This window comes from Drosophila arizonae, chromosome 4, assembly GCF_054131065.1.
Source record: "Drosophila arizonae isolate 15081-1271.41 chromosome 4, UAZ_ARI_1.0, whole genome shotgun sequence".
Taxonomy (NCBI): Eukaryota; Metazoa; Arthropoda; class Insecta; order Diptera; family Drosophilidae; genus Drosophila; species Drosophila arizonae.
In genome coordinates this window covers 6,947,917-6,966,525 of record NC_142924.1, presented here as the reverse complement: position 1 = coordinate 6,966,525, position 18,609 = coordinate 6,947,917, and the positions used below count along the sequence as shown (strand labels likewise).

Genomic DNA, 18,609 nt, shown 5'->3' with positions numbered 1-18,609 from the left:
TTATTTATCTGAGAATGTTTATCGGGTTGGCTGAGAAAAATTGATGAGCGCGTGGGAAGTTGTGCATCAAAGCTGGGTTTTGTAATACCGGCTGACAGCAGGTGGGTGCTAGGCTAATAACTATTTGTCAGGTGAGTCTGAAGGGATTACTCCGTAGCTATTTATAGTCGAAACCATTACAATGGCCAAAGTCTAAAAAAGTAAATATCTGTGATGCATCCACGCATCCATGCATCCACATATCTTAATCTGAAGTCTCTGTGTCTAATAGTATTCAAATAAAGCTGAATAAACGAAATCCATTTATCGATTATTCTCGATAAAATAGTTTTCGGATGAGGGCGGTGAGGTCTTGAGGGCCGGTGACCTTTGGAAGCTCAAGCCAAATCGACTCAGCTCGTTGCCCTGATCAAGAATATATATGCTTTGTGGGGTCTGCCACGCCTCCTGCTACATGATTTCCCATTGAAAATGGGTTCAGGGTATAAAAATAAAGAAATACATAAAAATAAAACAAAAATATTATCAATATAAAGTATAAAAGACAAAAAAAAAAAAAAAAAAAAAATTATGAAGTATGTTGAATAATAAATTTAGAGCTATAAATATTTTAAAAGACAAAAAAAAAAAAAAAACAATAATTATAATAATAAAAAATTTTGAATAAATCGAATTTCTAATTTTTTGTTAAAAGGTAATCTAGGGCTAAAAATATACATAGTATTAAGTCTATAAAATACTTGTCTAAAATAAATGCATTTGGTGTATTAATAAAACATGTATTTTTTACTCATGGCAATATGTTTGTATTAAGTTTGTGTACAAAATGGATGCCTGTCAACCCTCGTAATAAATCAGCAGCAAAGTCTATTTCCTAAACACAGTTAGCTCAGCTACGAATGTCAGAATTGGAAACACATCAAGATTCTGCTCACATTTTAGAACTTTCAGTGTTAAATTTAGATTTCAATTGAATACGACGGGAGCAGAAGATGTTTGACAAGCTGATCGATTGGTATCGCAACATCTGCATATGTCTGCCGACATGGGGCGCAGCGCTCAGGATAGTCGTTGGCCAGGTGCAGCGACGGGTCTACAGGCTGACCCGCTGGTGGGACCACATCCTGGAGCTGTATACGTGTGCCTGTCTGCTGGTGCTGCTGCTGGCCCTGCTGTGGTACTACATGGTCGAGGCCTATCGCATGTTGGCTAGCAAGCGGCGCAACGTCCTACTCTTCACAGATGTCCTTCGATTCCTATTCAAGGAGGGTTACGAACACGACGATGACAGATACAAGGTCAATTAGCGGGCTAGCCTTCATAAGCTATGCCCAGACGAATCTAATGAAGGGCATTTTACTATATAAACAAATATGCAAATCGTTTAATCAAAATGTTAATGCATATGCGAAAAAATTAAAATGTGGCCATTAAATGAAAATATGAAAATCAAAATATATGTATGTTTTATAATAAAATATGGAAAAAATCGGCCGAGCAGACATTTTGTAAATATTATTACAATATTTTCTCTTTTTGTTTGCCATTTATTTATACTATTTTCTGGGTGTATGAGATGTGCGTGTATGGGTGTGTTTGACTGCGGGTTTTTTTTTTTTTTTTTTTGTATTTTATTTTTGCGAGCTGCATGATAATAAATTTGCATTTAAATCACCGTCGCTGCCAACGATGCCCCGCTTGTCCCGCTTGTCCCGCTTTTCATATTTATTTTCTGAGCAGCAGCAGGAGGAGGAGGACGTGCTGGGCGGGCAGCTCCTTTTTGGGGCAAGCGAAAACGAAACAATGGGCGAAGACACCGCCGGATTGGATGTACACACAACATTATTAACCACAAAGTGTCACATGATTTTATTTGGCTCGTTTCCTTGCATTTCACCTGCAGCTTTTTGTGCTGCACTCGTCGTCGTGCACGTCGCGTCCGCCCGACGACTGTCTGGTAGACTGCTGGCCCGTCCACAGGCGCACTGCTCACTTCTTTATATATGTATATACTTTTTGGGCAGAGTTCTCTGTCTCTTGATTTTAAGCGCTGATAAGCAGCAAAGGACATTCAAAAATAAAATAGCTGCTAGCAGCACTTGTCTTGGGACTTTTGCTAACGTTTCGGTCATCGTTGTTGGCTCTTGGCTCCGTCCCGGGCGCTTGGGTGCGCTATGCATTGCCCTTGTCCGCAGTTAGTGAGCGAATGCATTGCACTGCAGTTAACAAACTGCAACGGAGGGGAATTGCAATTGCAACTGCTGCCATTAAGACGGGGGAGAGAGTACGAGAGACTCTTCCCTCCCCCCCTTTCGCTGGCTCTTTGTATGGCAACTGCCGGCAGCGTCGAGGGCGAAATTGAAGTGCAAATAAAAGCTCGTGCAATTTTTGTTGCCTAACGGACGGTCGCATATTTCAACAAATTTTTTACTGCACTTTTAGCTTTGTGGTACTCGTTTTGCTGGATTGCCGCCGGTTGCCGCCGAAATGTCACCGAAACAAGCAAACGGAAACACTCGAAAAGTATTTTGTTTGTTATGCTAAAATTTAATGGCACAGGAAGTCGTATTAAAGACCAGCCAACCAGAGCAGAGCAAGTCAAATATAAAAAGAAAGAAAGAAAGAAAAAACCAACTAAATAATAAAGCAAAAAACATTTCGATTAAGGCAGCAGCAACAGCAACAGCAGCAACAGCAGCAACAGCAACAGCAGCAGCAGTTGCTGCAGTAACAATTCATTTTGCATTACTCTATACATATACATACATACAAACACACTTACATATATACTCTTTCATTTATTTCACGTTTGATTGATTATTGACTGTAAAAAATGTTTATTTTTTTTTAAATATATATTTTTAACATAAATACAATACATTTCATTCGAAAATGCCAATGTTGATTTTATGCAAATTTCACGTGAAGCCCCCACAAAAAAAAAAAAAGGAAATAAAATAAAATTCGGAAAAAAATAAAAGCGACTGCATAAATTTAATATTATTGTTGAGCTTTAATTATCTGCCGTTTATTGTCATACTCGGAACGTAATACACTCTCACTACAATAATATAGCAACAAAACAACACTTTTCAAACGAGTGAGCTGAGAAAAAATACCAAGCATATGCGTGTGTGTGTGTGCATATGAGCTCGCAGAATTGAAATACTGTTGTTATTATTATACAAAGGATACACAGCATATGCATACATACGTACAACACAGTGGCTGCACTCCGCAGTTGAGTTGTCTAAAGGAATGAGCCATTAAGGCCACAACAAGGTCTCGATTACAGAATGGCTGCTATTGCTGCTGTTAAAGGTCACTTAACAGTTCGCCATTTGTAATTTAGCATCAGTTAGGCTAGAGATGCGCAAGCTGTATTGTAAAATGCCAAAAATACCAAATACTATTATCGCTTCGATCACTTTTGGTATTTGGATAAACCAAGCAGAGCATGACTAATTTTAGGAAATTTATGAAAAATGTATAAATGGCGCATCTTAGTATGTTTGTACATCAATTTGCCATAAAGCGTATTAAATCGTCGTTTATTTTCATTGAAATTTCAATTATTTCTTGTTTACGCTACTCAGTGAAACGTTAAATGCCATATGGCATTGATTTTGTGCAATATATCAATATAAATAAGCCATTTTCCCTGCGCTGGCTTATGCACTTGTCACATCTGCATAAGTAAAACACCGTCTCCATTTCGCGCGCTCACTTGCACTCTCCCTCTCTTCGCCGTCTGTCACTTTATCCCTTTCGCGCTCTATCTCCATTTCCTTATCTGCTGTCTGACGTGCTGCTGAGCTACTTGCAGACAGCGCAATCTGCTGCTGCAACAATTTGACACATTGGAATCGGAAAGTCAGCAATAGACAAGACGCAGCCAGACTTCATTCCGCAGCTAGGACAAAAGCCTCCAAAAATGGCTATACCCCCCACCCTCCATACCCACCCTGACGCTCGCGCCACGCCATGGGAGACACTGTGCGAAATTGAGTTGCAGGCGCATGTGAATGGGCTCGCTGCTCGCTGAGCGCTATTCTGTTGTGGCAGCATTCAAAATACATACATACATACATATATACATGCCATACATTGCCACTTTCGCAATTTCACGTATGCGTATGCATGTGTGTGTGTGTGCGTGCAGCGTTGCCACATCAAACTATGCTTCCCCATTTATTTGGGCACGTGCTGCTCGTCATTTAAGAGTTTTGTCTGCACTTTCGTTGCCAGAATTTTAAAATATTTCCATGCCAAATGCCTGGCATGGCTTTTACTTTTCACCCTTTTCAGCCCTTTGTGTGCGTGTGTGAAATTGACTGTTGCTGTTGTGTTGCCAAAAACACCTCTATAGAGACAATGTGGCTCTACTATATACACATATAGACATACATATATGCAAAAACTGAGCTCTGCTTACTTTATCAGTTTGCGTCTAAACATTTTATATGCACTATTTATATTGAAGCAGAAAAATAAAAAAATGTGTATATAATATTTTACTCGAACTGAATGCGTTATTTGTGGCAAATGTTTAGATGAATAAATTGTGCCGTAAGTCAACATCTATATAAATTTGAGGTTATGCAAAAGTTTTGATGAAGTGCAACTATTGATTGTTTATTTTTTATTTGCTATATATTTGTATTGTGATTTAGCATATGCAATCAAATTTTTCTATGATTTATTATATTTTATATAAAATTTAAGAGCTTTGTTTTATTATATTTCAGCTAGTTATTGTGGTAGATGCCAGGGCCAAATGTGAAAGGTGCTGACCAATGGAAATGGTAGAGCAGCCCAATTAGTTTCATTTTCATTTTCTTTTTTAAATAAATTGGAGTTAAATTAAAAGCAAGTTACAGAATATTAGATGGACTCTCTTAAAGGAAGGAGGAATCATTCCTATAGCATCATACTACAAGTTCAGTAAGTTAATCAACATTTTCATATAAATAAATTCTTACTTAAAGACTGCCAACATATTGTATATTCCACACACTTCAAAGACAAAGCTGCATATTTTCTCATAGGAAATTCGTCACACATGATATTTCTATGTAGCATTATAACTTAATTTTTATTGGACCATTCCGGCAATTGTCGCTTGCTGCGTGGGTTTTAAGCAAATACGTTTGCTCCCATGCGTAGTCTCTGGCTTATTCCCCCATGTTTTGTTGTTGTTGCGTAAGGACACGTGCCGATCATCATTAAAGAACGACGCTCTGACACTTTCCTCGACGGAATTTGCAAATGTTGTGGGGCCAAATGCCTGCATGGCTTTTACTTTTCACACGAGCGTATGTGTACGTGTGCGTATGTGTTTGTGTGTGTGGCCGCAATATGACTGCTGCCGACTGCTGCTGGCTGCTAACAAAGTGCCCAAGTGGTATGCAACATTGTTGCTGCCACGCAGCATTCAAATGCGGCGGCATTTTGCTTCTTTTTTCCTTTAGTTTTTCCTGTTTTTGTTTTTTCGAGCTGTGAGTCGAGTTGAGTTGAGTTGCTTGGTAGCATCAGCATCAGCAGCATCTCTGGCCATCATTTCCACTGACTGCGTTTCATTTCATTTTCTACTGTTGCTGCCGCTGTTTGTTGCTCTTGCTTCAGCAGTAATTTGGTATGCCTTTTGTTGCCCGCCTTTGCAACAGCAACAGCAGCAGCAGCAGCAGCAGCAGCAGCAAAAAATCAACTATTTGCGCTTTTAATTTGAATTACAAATTGTGTTCGAGTGCAGCACCAAAATTTAATCAAATTTCGTTTGGCGTATAGAGCTTAAAGCCCGTCAAAAATAAATGCCAACAGACCGAGCAACAACAAAGCCAGCTGGCCCATGCCTAAATGCTGACTCAATGGGCCTTTTCAGGGCTTTAACACTTGATGCCCAGTTGAAAATTTAATTGACTGTGTGTGCGCTATATATGCATATTTGCACAGTGCGTGTGTGCGTGTGTGCGTGAGTGTTGTTGACTTGTTTGCTGGCCATTATGGACAGCGTCAGACTCAGTCTGCACCTGCCTCGCATGTTGCTGCTGTTGTTGTTGTTGTTGTTGATGCTGCTGCAATTACCAAAGGACCTGACTGCAGCTGCGGGCAAATGAGTTGTAAATAGTTGACGCCCCGGCCAAATCGTTTAAATTGCTAAATAATGACAGTCATCGTTGCACGCACATACACACACGCACACACACTCACCCATACATATACATATATGTAGACACCCACAGACATTCATACATGTTAGCTGCTTTTGTTGCCGGAAGACATAAAACGTATCGCCTAAAATGCGGCCAAAGCGTTGAGCAAATGCCGCCGCTCAAGTGCGCATACGACACGTTGTACACGCGGCTGCAAATGTTCGCTGCGGTTGCACACACACACACACACACACACAAACACACTCACACGCTTTAACGATAACAAGTGTCGCGCAAACAAAGGCTGTTTGCCATGGGGAGCGAGTAGGTCAGCGGGCAGACTGTGTCTCCCTCTATCAGTTGCGAGTGCTCCAGCCCATGCTCGAGCCACGTTCGAGCTGGTTCGGGCACGGCCAAAGGATATCGAACACGTTGCAGCCGAGTTGCGCTCGGCCTGCGAGCCACGCTGGGCTGCACAGGATGCTCAGGCTCAGCGCGCAGTTGGCTGTCGTCCTGCGACCGCGTTAGTTGTGTGCGCTTGACGGGCCTTTGTGGCCCAAACCCATTCCAGCTAACTGAACTTTAAGGGAACACTGTGACTGACAGCTAATATGTGCTATTGCTGCTGCAATTACAAAGTGCTTTAGTGAGTGCAGTTTAAGGCAATAAAAAAAAGTTTAAAAAATAAAATAAAAATATAAACTGAAGTTAAACTAAAGACAAAGACTAACTAAAAATAAAAGTAAGAATTATATACGTGTGGGCGCTTGGACTTATCAAGTGAGCCCAGTTCAAAGTTCAGACTGCTGCCAACACACACACACACACACTAACACACGCTCGCTCACGCAGAATTGCCGTTTAAACTGTTTTTACTTGTGCTTAAATATTATATTTTCGACTCCTGCTCGTGGCTCATTTATTATTATTTTCTAACTGCGTCTTGGTTTTTCCCCCTTTTTAGTTGTCTCTTTTTTTTCGCTTGTGCCAACGTGTGCCTGTGTGTGTGTGCGTGCGTGTTAGGTTTTTTAGGCAAGTGTGGACACACAACTTGCCACCATATGTTGGCAGGAGCAGGAGCAGCAGCAGCAGCCTCTGTGTACTACCTCTCTCTCTCTCTTTCTCTCTCTCTCTCTCTCTGTGTGTCAAAAACTTTACCGTTAGCTCCTTAAAAAAAAGAACAAAAGAAGCACAAAAAGAAACAAAAAACAGTTAAAACACTTGAAACACTTTTGCCTGCATATGAAATGTTCATTGTGCGGTTGCCGTTGTTGTTATTGTTGTTGTCGTTGTCGTTGTCGTTATTGCCTTTTATTGAATTTGAAGTGGGCCATTGAGCCAGCTGCCGTTTGGTAAGTATTTTCAAAGTGGTTTATATGCATGCCGTTAATTAAGCCACATGCATTATTCAATTGTCAGAAATACACACACACACACACACCCAAACACACACGCACAGCCACAGAGATGTACAAAATATACTTTATTGAGCGTGTAATTAAAGAGTTGCCACATGTGGCACGAGCTCTCGCTGTCTGTCCGTCTGTCCGCACGTCAGCTGCATTGCAATTATAATAAATCAATTCAATAAGCGCGCAGCTGACAGCTATGCAAATGCAGCGCACACCGATACATCAACACACACATACACACACACACACACACACATACAGCTACCTGGTTGATGCATAGTTTGTGGTGCAAACAACTGACACTTTTCGCAAACATTTACCAGCGCCAGCATATAAATTAATTATGTCGCTAAGCTAAGCCACTTTCAACCACACACGCGCATTGCACACATACACACAAGAGTGTGAGTTTGAGTGTGTGGGTGTGGCTGTTTGCGGCACTTCCGCTTGCAACACCTTGCTTTTGCCTCAAGGCCTTTCAAGCGACTTTAACCCTTGCAGACCTTTGCTTAACATATGCCAGAGAAACGCTGTCCGGTTGGTTCCGCTGACGCATGACGTTAAAATTAATTATGAACAGGCTTTAATCTACATGTTAGCTAGTTGCCAGCCACTTGCTTGAGAGTTACCAGCTAGTTGTGAGAGTTTATGTTGCAAGTGGAGAGCTCGTAAGGGTATGTTCTCCCATCAGAAGCTTTTAAGTCTCCACTCTGAAAATTTGCCAGTTAGTTACCAGCAACTGCCTGGTTACCAGCTACTTTATTTATGCTGCAAGTATGAAATTGTAAAATTTGTTGCCTAGAAATATCGATATAAGTTTTGATCTCTTGGCAGTCAGTTTACCAGCTAGTTACCTGGCAGCTGCAAGACGGTTGCCAGTCAATTAATAGAGTCTATTTTTAGACATCAACAATATCGAATTACTTTTTAATCTTCAGCCAGAAAGTTTCCTGGAAAGAGTTTATGTTGCAAATAGGAAGCTCGTGGCATGAAATTTAAAAAGTTTGACCTATTAATATTGAGATAACATATTGATCCTTTGTCAGTAACTTTGTCAGGTACTTGCAGTAAAGTTACCAGATGGTTTGATCTGAAAATTAAGCTGAATATTAAGAAAAATTATGTATTATTGGCTTTCTCCGTCTCTTTTATTCATTGGAATGAAACTTTTACCATCAAGTTGAAAGCCAGTTGCCAGTCACTTGTAAGTGAGTTTACCAGCTACTTTTATTTCAAAACTAGGCTAAAAATTGCACAAAAATATACCTAATTATCTTCGCACTCCTTCTCTTTCCATGGCATTACGATGTTAGTCTTATCTGGTTGCCAGTCAGTTGCTATGCAGTTACCAGCTACTTTCCAGTCAGCTACCAGCTACTTATAAGAGAAACTCTCTAATTTCTCTAGCAAGCTGTACTCCCTATATTTGGCTAACAGAAAAGGAGCCTCATTCACTCCTCGCATCGTTCCCATTCAGTAGTCAATAATTACATTCAGTTTGCCAGCAACCTGGTATCTACTTAACAGCCAGTTGCCAGCTACTTAAACATGGCCTTCAAGCAATCACAGCCTATGCACCGATAGCTTCACTCGCAATCAGATCAACAGTCAGTTGCCAGCCGCTTTACCAGCCAGTTGTCAGCTGCATTCAGCTCGGAGTGCTGTGACTGTTGTGGCCAGCATGTGGCATGAAAATGCCACACCTACCGGCCCCATGCCGATTGCATTACTTACAGTCAAGTTGCCAGGCAGAGGCAGCTAAGTTGCAATCTAGTTGCTTGCACCAAAAATTCAGTTTGAGGTAAAGTTGCTGTTTGTGCAGCGGTACATACACACAGACACACTACCACACACTCAGACACACACATGCTCGGCTAAAGCCTGAAGCTGTCAGCCTGCCAAACATTTGGTAAGACAAATGGCAAAGGCAGCCAAGCAGCCAGCCAGCCACCTCGTCGGCCCGTTAACACATGATGCCAACTGTTTCAGCACTCAACTTTCGCTCACTCGCTCTCTCTCTCTCTCTTTCTCTGTCTCTGTCCCTTTTAGACTCGTGGAGCGAAATCTGCAGCTGTTGAAAATCAACTGTAACTGCAGATTGAATTACGTTTTGAGCTCACAGTTTTAGAGGTTGGGCATTTGGGTAACTGCTCGAACGTGAAAAGTTGCATAGGTGTGTCTGCCTACTTTACCTGTCCGCCCAGCCGCCTTGCTGTCTGTCAGCCTGTCAGTGGCTGTTGATGCCCCACACACATACATATACACAGATACACATTCAAGAGTTGCTGCAGCCACAGCACCCACTCACACACACACACACACATATACGGTAAATACTAACACCAACATCACCTGACATTGTTTGCTCTGCGGATTTGCATTGCGGTTAGTTGACGGCGCCAGAGTCTAAGGCAAGCCAGCTCTGTGTGGGCGTGCGTGTGTCTGTGTGTGTATGCGTGTGTGAGTGTGGCTCGCAGTCAGCCATTTTATGTGCACTGGCAGCTTAATGGCCGACCAGCTCTGCCAGACTAGTTCTGCCAGCCAGGAGGCAGCTAAATAAATGTTTTCTATAATCAAATGGTAATGCAGTCAACTTCCAACCGTCGCCCCTCGCTGCAGGCTCCTGCTCCTGCTCGGAGTCTGAGCCTAACTTCCGCCACGTTACCAAAAAACCCAGCCAAGCGTCCAACTTCAGTCAGTCGCTGTGGCCACAAGGGCAGCAGCACCAGGGCACCACAACCAGAATCAAAACCAGAACCAGAACCAGAGCCAGCAGCAGCAGCAGCAACAGCAGCAGGAGCAGCAGCAGCTAACCGGAGGCAACACCCGGCAGCGTCTTCTTGTTTGAAGTAATTACATTGTTCGCAAGCATCGTAAAGTGGAGTGAAAGGCGTTAAAGTGTTAAGTTGCTTGTTAATTCTTTTTTTGTTTTGCCTTTTCAACTATGTTGCCAAGAACGAGCTGCGTACCTTGCTTGGCCATCTTGTTGCTGCTGCTGTTGCTGTTGCTGCTGCTGCCTCTGCAGTTGTTGTTGGCGTCCGCTTTTGTTGTGGCTTAGAGTCGCGTCTGATTAATGAAGCGTAGCTACGTAGCTGGATTAAGCATCTTGGCTGATGCTGCCTCTGCTCCTGCTGCTGCTGCTGCGGCTCCTGCTGCTGGAGCTGCCTCTGTTGCTGCTACTTTAGCTGCTCTTTGTAATTAAGTTGAGTGTAGTATAAATAACTGTATTTGCTCAGCGTCCGGCAGCTGAATGTTTAATTAATTTTGTTATTTCGTCTAAGTATGGCTAAGTACATAGCAATGGCTCGGCGCATTGCGGCCAAAAATCAGACGGAGCTGTTGCTCTAATTCAGAGAGAAAGAAAGAGAGAGGGGGAGAGAGAGAGAGAGAGGGAGGCGGAGGGCATTCATAGTGTACTGTTCTCTGGGCTATAGTTTTTGGTTTGGGTTGGAATGCCAAGTTGTAGTTAAATATTAATGACTGGCCTGTCTTGACAAATTAATTGTATATACGTAGACTAAATCAACATATTAGGGCAAACACTAGCTAAGAGACTGCTAAAATAGCAATTAATAAGAGTGTCGAGAGTCGACTGAAAGAATTTCGAGAGAAATTTAAATTCACACTCTAAATTGGCTACTTTTGGTCAGTTTTATGGGATAGTTTTATGGGTGTATGTGTGGAGGATTGGAGAGTATAAAAAAATTCATTTTCAAACTTTATTTTAGCTGAGTGAATGGCTGAGCCTTTGCCAAGAAACTTGGTTTAAGTGCAACGCTATTCTAATTAGCCATGTCTGAATATAATTTATATAAATGCTATATTGAAATACAAATAATTTTATAAAAGAAAAATAAGATCGTTAAAAATACATAAAATTTCATATTAAAGGATCTAAAACAAATTTATCAAATAATTAAAAAAAAAATAAATAAAAAATAAAAATAAATAAAACAAAAATTTATGTAAATATGAAATATTTTCATATTTAAATATCAAAAATAAATTTATCAAATAATAAATGTTTAATAATATTCCCTTACATACCGAAATAAATCTGTATAATCAATTAAATGTTTATCAATAATTGCTTTGTCATAATATAACTGTCAATTAGATATTATTAAACTATCAAGATCTGTCCATACTCGACGAACCCATCTGGCAACTCTATGTATGCAATACCCCACAATTTCTCTATATATTTCACAATGTTATCATAACTCTATAATCTCATATAAATCACAATAGTTTTCAGCATTTGCAGCTGCTGTAGTTGGCTATTTTGCCCCCATTACGAGTCATTAACTAATTAACTTTTTAAACAAAAATCCAACAGCATTATTATTGAAATAAAAAAACTGTTGCATACTTAAGAGCGACATAATTCATTTGCCCATGAAAAATAAATAAATATCATTAAACACAAAGATAAACCTAAATGAAATGTGTTCAGAAAAAACAGAGAAACGAATCACGCGTTGTAGCGTGAATGATTCGAATTATGTGATTAAAATTTAATAAAGCTTTAACGCCAATTGTTGTCGCTGCCAAAGTCCTGCCATTTGCCACGATGAATAATCGAGCAGATAGAAGAAGAAGAAAAAAGGGAGGCATAAAATGCTGCTGGGGCTTTTCGCTCATTTTTTTTTTTTTTATTTTTTTTTATTGAATTTGCATGCATAATGGACAAATGTGTTGCAATTTTTATTATATAATTACAATGCAAAATGTAAATTATAATTTGAACGTATTAACTTTTGCTGCTAGGCCTCGTTGCCATGGCGAACGACGAAACAGCGAACAGAGAACAGCGAACAGTGCCAAAGGCGCATAAATTATTATAATGTAACAACGATTTGTGTTTATTTGCAAACAAGCGTTGACAAAACGCCCATAAGCCACTCCCACACCCAGCCATAATCGCCACATTCTCCACATTCTCCACTTAATAACGCACATAAAACATTATGGGCACGAATTTATATGCACATTATGAAACAAATTGTATAATTGCAATTAGATTTACGTGCGAAAACTGCAATTTAAGCAGTCAAAAATAAAGCCAAACATTTAGCGGCAAAAGCTCCATGAAAAATGGCCGAAAAAACACCAGCAGACAATAACAGCACATTTTTCAACAGGATTTGCGCTCATAACAATGCCAAACAGAAAGGCTGTATGGGAGAGAGAGAGAGAGAGAGAGAGAGAGAGAGAGAGAGAGAGAGAGAGAGAGAGAGAGAGAGAGAGAGAGAGAGACGGAGTAAATGTACACGAACTAGTAAGAATATTACAGTTTGCCTGCAACGACTTCATAATGCTCGCTCGTGCTCTAAAAAAATAAAGCTAAATTTAGGCTAACGTCTAATTGGAGGCCTTCCAATTGGAAAATAGATTATTTAGTTCTAGGTGAGTCCGCTGCAGAGCTTGCTAAGTTTATACATTATACATAAAGTATTTATACATATATTATGGTTTATACATATAGTAGCCACGCCCACTAAAGACCTGACTGATAAATTCATAAACTCTGCTAAAATTTCTATGTGAATCATTTCCCATTTAGCCATTAGCCAATCTGCAGCTACTCCATGCATTCCCACACAATAGTAGATGCACTACAACTGCACTGCACGTGCATCGATTTCAAATTGCAAGTCCTGGCATCAATTGTCCCCGGCAAGACAATGAAACCGAAGCCAATATTCTCGTCTTTCGTTCACTTCGTGACAGAAAACTTACACGAAAAATGCTATAAACAGATAAGAGAACTTACACACGGCCCAGACAAAAGGCTAAATGAGGGTTGGCCAGCCCAAAGGGTTTTCGGGGATTTGGGAAATAGAAAGCAAGACAGAAAGTTGGCAACTAGGAAAGTCAAGTTGCGCTCACGCTATTTATAGTCAACGTGGGCTTTTGTTTTCGATGGCCTTTTCATTTGCAGCCAACTGCAAAGCACTCACACACACACATAGAAAAAGTAAAGAGAGCAAAGAAAAAAAGTCAAGTCAAATGCAGAAAAAAAAAGAAGAAAATAGAGAAAAATGACAACAACAACTTTGCCAAATAGTATGACAATGGAGCTGCCATTGTATGCTGCCTCTAGTGCTCGTTTTTGTATTCCATTTTTGCCATTTGCTGTTGCTGCAATAGTCGTATCTAGTGTGAATGCATCTGGGCTAAAAGCCCGGGAGCGCGCGCGCTTAGCCACAAAAGCAGCCAAATGGCCAAAAATGCTTCGAGTGGGTGCTTAAAGCTGTCAAACCTACTGCCGCACAATTTAAGCGTTCAATTGAGCAGTCCCCTGCCGCCACACACGTCCGACCAACCCACACCCACCCCCTCCACAATCCACAGTCATCCAACTACGAACCGCTAACAACAACAGTTTGGCTGGCATCTCTGCAAATATTTTCGTAATTATTTTGCATGCAAAGTGCGGATTTTTCCAATTTTCACTTATCAAAGCGCACGCGGCGGCCAATATGCAAAATGATTCTGGCGGAAAAAACAAATGGCAGCAGGCACAAGCTAGCGACAGAGCCAGAGAGTAAGAGACTAGAGAATACTCTCTAAATGGTGTCTAGTAGTGGTAAAAAGCTAACTCTAACTGTTGTAGAGTCTGGGAAGCTCGTTTTACAATCTGAGATTTGAAATGCATCTGGTTAGTAATCCTGGATTCTAGTGTCCTTTAGGTCAAGTGGAAGTAAGGAATGTTTGTAGTGAGTATTAGCTGGCAGTATTATTACAATATATCTAAAATGAAGAGATTCTTCAGCAATAACTTGATAATATGATCTTAAGCTTGAAAAGTAAATCGGGTCAGTATGTCTAATACTTCTCCTTATCAACATAAAGCTAGCTATAATCGAAAAGGAAGTTTGTAGATATAATAAATATCATAGCTAGTTTAGCTATTCTTATTTGGGGACCTTTAGCTCGCATTCTGATCTTAACTTTAAAATGGAATCTGCTTAGTCTCATTTCTGATCTCTTTTATTTTATGATCTTAAGTTTGCAACGCAATCTAAGCTGATATATATCTAATTTATTTTAGCTATTTATCTCTATTTATTAGCATTAAATTACTCTAAATTCAATGAGATATCAAAAGATATACCAGAGACACCTTATTGAAAAATTTCGCAGTATTTGGTATCGCTCCATATAGCCAATGTTCACAGATTCGATCAGTAACTTAACTTAATTAAAAGACAACAAAAATGCAGCCAGCGCACCTTTTGCAACACTGCAAAAAAAAAAAAAAAAAACAAAAATAAAGAAAAGAAAACTGTCAACAGTGTTGAAGCGCTGTGACAACCCTGTTTTGCATAGCCAAAGGGCATGCAATATGCAAAAAGCAACAACAATGTTTGTTGTACGGACGCGAACGTTTTGGCCTTTTTATTTTCATTCATCTCGTTACATTTTGTTGTTGTTATTTTTTCTTTTCATTTTTTTTTCCTGTTTATTTTTTTTTTTTGCATTCTCTTCATTCATGTTGGCCAACTGCTGATGCCGTTAATCTGGCTAGGCTATATAGAGGGGATTGGATTGTCGAGGCTGGCGCTGCTGCGCACTTTTGTTTGAATTTGCATTGACACGACACTGGCCGCAGTCTCACTGTGTGTGAGAGGGGAGAGGGGGGGGGGGGGGGGGGGGAGGTGAGCAGAGTAGAGAAGAGATTGCCTGGCTGCGGCTGGCGAAGCTCATGTTTACATTGAATGCTTGACGCGAGTTTGAGTATCTGTTTCTGTATGCATGTATGCATGTGTGTGTGTGTGTGTCTATAGTTGATTGTAAGTTCTGATGACAGCGTTTCGTTTGCATATTTTTGCATTTTGCTCGTTTGCTGTTTGCTATTTGCGTTGCTGCATTTACCTACGCGAGTGTCGCTGTCTGCTGTTGTGTATCTTTCGAATTGACTTTGTTGTCCTTGGCACAGTCATAACACACGCACTCCCACTTCCTCTGATACACACACACACCCACACACCCACACACATGGTCAGTAATCACACAGCTCATAAAAGACGCTGTCGTAGTGCCTGTCTTGAATGGCCATTAAAATTTAAGCACAGCTTGTTTGGCTGCCTTTGAATCGGCTTCTGAGCTCCACAAATTCTTAGTTCCTCACTCACTCAGTCTCTCTCTCTCACTCCATCTCTCTCCCACTCTCTGCTCTGCTCTGCTCTGCAGAATTCAGTTAAGTTCTATGTGAATCGTAAAACAGAGCTCCGCTTTACGGGCTACTAAACGTTTACCATTGCCATCAGCTGCTGTGACTATTCCGCATATTGACCAGGCCCTAAGGCAGCTGGCACAGCTGGAATTTACAGGCAATCGAGGCGAGCTGCTGCATATCGAGAAATAGCTAGTTCTAGCGGCATAATAATAAAAGGCCAGTTTAACTATTGATATTTAAAGTAATTGTACAAGCTGAATAGAGATGCCTCATCTCTCTCTCTCTCTCTCTCTCTCGCTCTCTCTCTCTCTCTCTCTCTCTCTTATCAACATACTCCACTCGATCTATTTATAATACTTGGCAACACAATCATCATCATCCATCAACAGCTCAAGTTCATCCAATTTGTCTGCTCAAATTACCTCCAAAAGTAGCTAGTTTTAGCCAGAAATAAACTGAATTGCCCGCACTCGCATATCGTGAGAAGCTCTGCAAATATGATAGCCAAGATACAAGTTGAACATGAGATTCGTGTGGCACTTGAGGCAGCCTCTTGGCCAACTCCTTGACAGTCGGCCAACTTGAACTGCGAATTTCATGTAGCTGCAGCTCAAGTGTTTGCCGTAGCAACTCTATTGTAACTCCGTCCGTCTCTGTCACTGTCTCTGTCTGTCTCTGTCTCTGTCTCAGTTGAGCTATGCGTCTATTTAGTCAGTGATATCCGTTTGGTCGCAATAAAATTGAATTTATAGTTTATTTATGCAGCTACTAAGAAATTAAAGGCATCCTTCTGCAGTGTGGGCCCAGACACATGTCAGGCTCGTGCACACGCGCCCACACACACACACGCACACACACACTCTCACACTGTCTGTCTGGCTGTCTGTATATATAAATCAGGCTCATAAAAGAGGCGCGCGCGTGGTTTATTGATTTCAAAGGCTCTCTCAGTCTTTATGGAGTTTAACGATTCACGCAGACATTTGGCCAACAAACTACAACAACAGCAACTACATGCGTTTGGCCCACGCCCACAGCCGGCAGTTGAAGCACAAATTGATTTAATTTTTGTTTTTTTTTTTTTTCATTTAACAATTTTCAGTTGCGCATTTCGCTCGCGCGGCTCGTAAATCTATCAAAGAGTCAGCGCTAATCAAGTGAAAGTTCAAAATTCACAAATACACATATTATATGTGTAATGAGCAGTTGGTAGGCGTGGCCGGCTTTTGCATAATTCAATTAATTTATGCGCTCAAATGTTTAGTTTTTACGTGATGTGTGTGGCTTTTGCCACTGGCTCGCCGGCTATAAATCATTTTGCATAATTTATGCGCTGTCCTGAACTCACTGTGCGCGACTAATCCCAGCCACTGCACCACACACACACACACACACACACAACGACTGCGACTGCACACAATTGAAATCGCACGCTTAAATAGCCAATAATTCATCATGTTTAACGCTTGCAATTAGCGCTGCACGCCACTCGCTCTCTCTCTCCCACTCCCGCTCTCTCTCTCTCTCTCTCTCTCTCCTGCTGTCACTCTTTTTTATTAGTCATACGCCGCATATGCCGCACAAATCAAACGTTGACGTCAACGCTATTACAAATTTATAAGCGCACTTGAGCTGAGCACACAAGAAGTTGGGCCATAAAAAACGGCTCAGGACGCTGGCTGGCTGGCTTGGCTTGGCTTGGTTTGGCTTGGCCTGGTCTGGCTGGCTGGCTGGCTGGCAAGAAAGGCTTGCAAAACAATGCGAAACGCCGTCCGTGACTTGACACGTCTGTCAACAGCCATTAAACGCTCGAGGCTTGCCAGGCTGCTAACCCAGTTAGTCTGCGGCGCAACCTATGCCCTGGCACAGATATAACCAGGCTCTGCTCGGCACGCTGTCAGAGGAGTCGCAGCTGCCGAGACGAAAAACGAAAAAAGAAATATATACATATATATGTACATATATATGCCTGCGATTGTAGCTACCAACTTCTGACAGCGCAATTTATCACTATCCGCACACACATGACTCTCTTCGTCTCCCTCCCTCTCTCATTTGAGTGTATTGCCTATACAGCAGCCTACAAAGTTGAGGTCGTAAATCAAAACTTAAATTTAACACATGCAGCGACGGCAAATGGCAGCTGCCTCACCCCACCGCCAATCCCCTCCCTCCCCCCACATCAAATGTCAGCCCCTTTTGTGTTTCGTATTTGTTTGTTTGATATTTTTTCCAGTTTTTTTCACTCTCTCTCTCTCTCTCTCACTCTTTCTGTTTTTGCTATGGCTTAGTCTCTTCTTGGGCTCGCAGCACTTGCCCGTCAGCTGCAGGCGCTCTCGTCTAGCCTGCTGACAATTGACATAACGAGCCAGTGGGCGTGACTAGTGGGCAAGCGGTGTATATCAACGCACGCGTGAGTTAATCTGTCAAAATAGCTCAACAGCAGACAGGCTGGCTCTCCTCGGGCTGGCAGACACATACGCGGCAGCTAGGCCACCCACATGCACTGACTTCGACTTGCGTCAATGCAAAGACTGCCTCTGGACACCCGCTCCTCCCCCTCCACCCCCACCACTCCAACAAAGCCAACCAGCTAGCAGCAGCCATTTCCTATTTCCCTTTATTTGGCATTTGGCATTTGCTTGTCGCAACGTTTCGTTTTAATTTCGTTGCGTCCACGGCCACGCCCACACCGGCAATGACGCCCATTTCCAGCGGCAGTCGGAGCATCTCAAGTGCCGTCTGCCGGGCTGGCACTTCGTTTAGTCATTTGGCTTAGCCATTTTATGTTTGCTCTTGTAATTTGGCTGATATGCTGATTTCGACTTCATATCCGCAGCTCGTAAAGACACTGAGCGCT

The 18,609-nt window shown here is 41.6% G+C and overlaps 1 protein-coding gene and 1 long non-coding RNA gene across 3 annotated transcripts in view; both read left to right on the top strand.

Annotated features, from left to right (window-relative positions):
* Window positions 1-862: 862 nt before the first annotated feature.
* LOC149269054 (uncharacterized) lies at window positions 863-1,513 on the top strand. The gene has a single exon (XM_089467000.1). It carries the CDS (start codon window positions 993-995, stop codon window positions 1,305-1,307), a length of 315 nt encoding a protein of 104 aa, XP_089323126.1. The 5' UTR covers window positions 863-992; the 3' UTR covers window positions 1,308-1,513.
* Window positions 1,514-6,654: 5,141 nt separating this feature from the next.
* LOC149269053 (uncharacterized) overlaps window positions 6,655-18,609 on the top strand; it is a 43,859-nt gene continuing 31,904 nt past the window's right edge. For both annotated transcript variants that reach the window (XR_016269656.1, XR_016269655.1), the window contains exon 1: window positions 6,655-7,504. This is a non-coding gene — a long non-coding RNA (uncharacterized LOC149269053). The remainder of the gene's footprint in view (window positions 7,505-18,609) is intronic.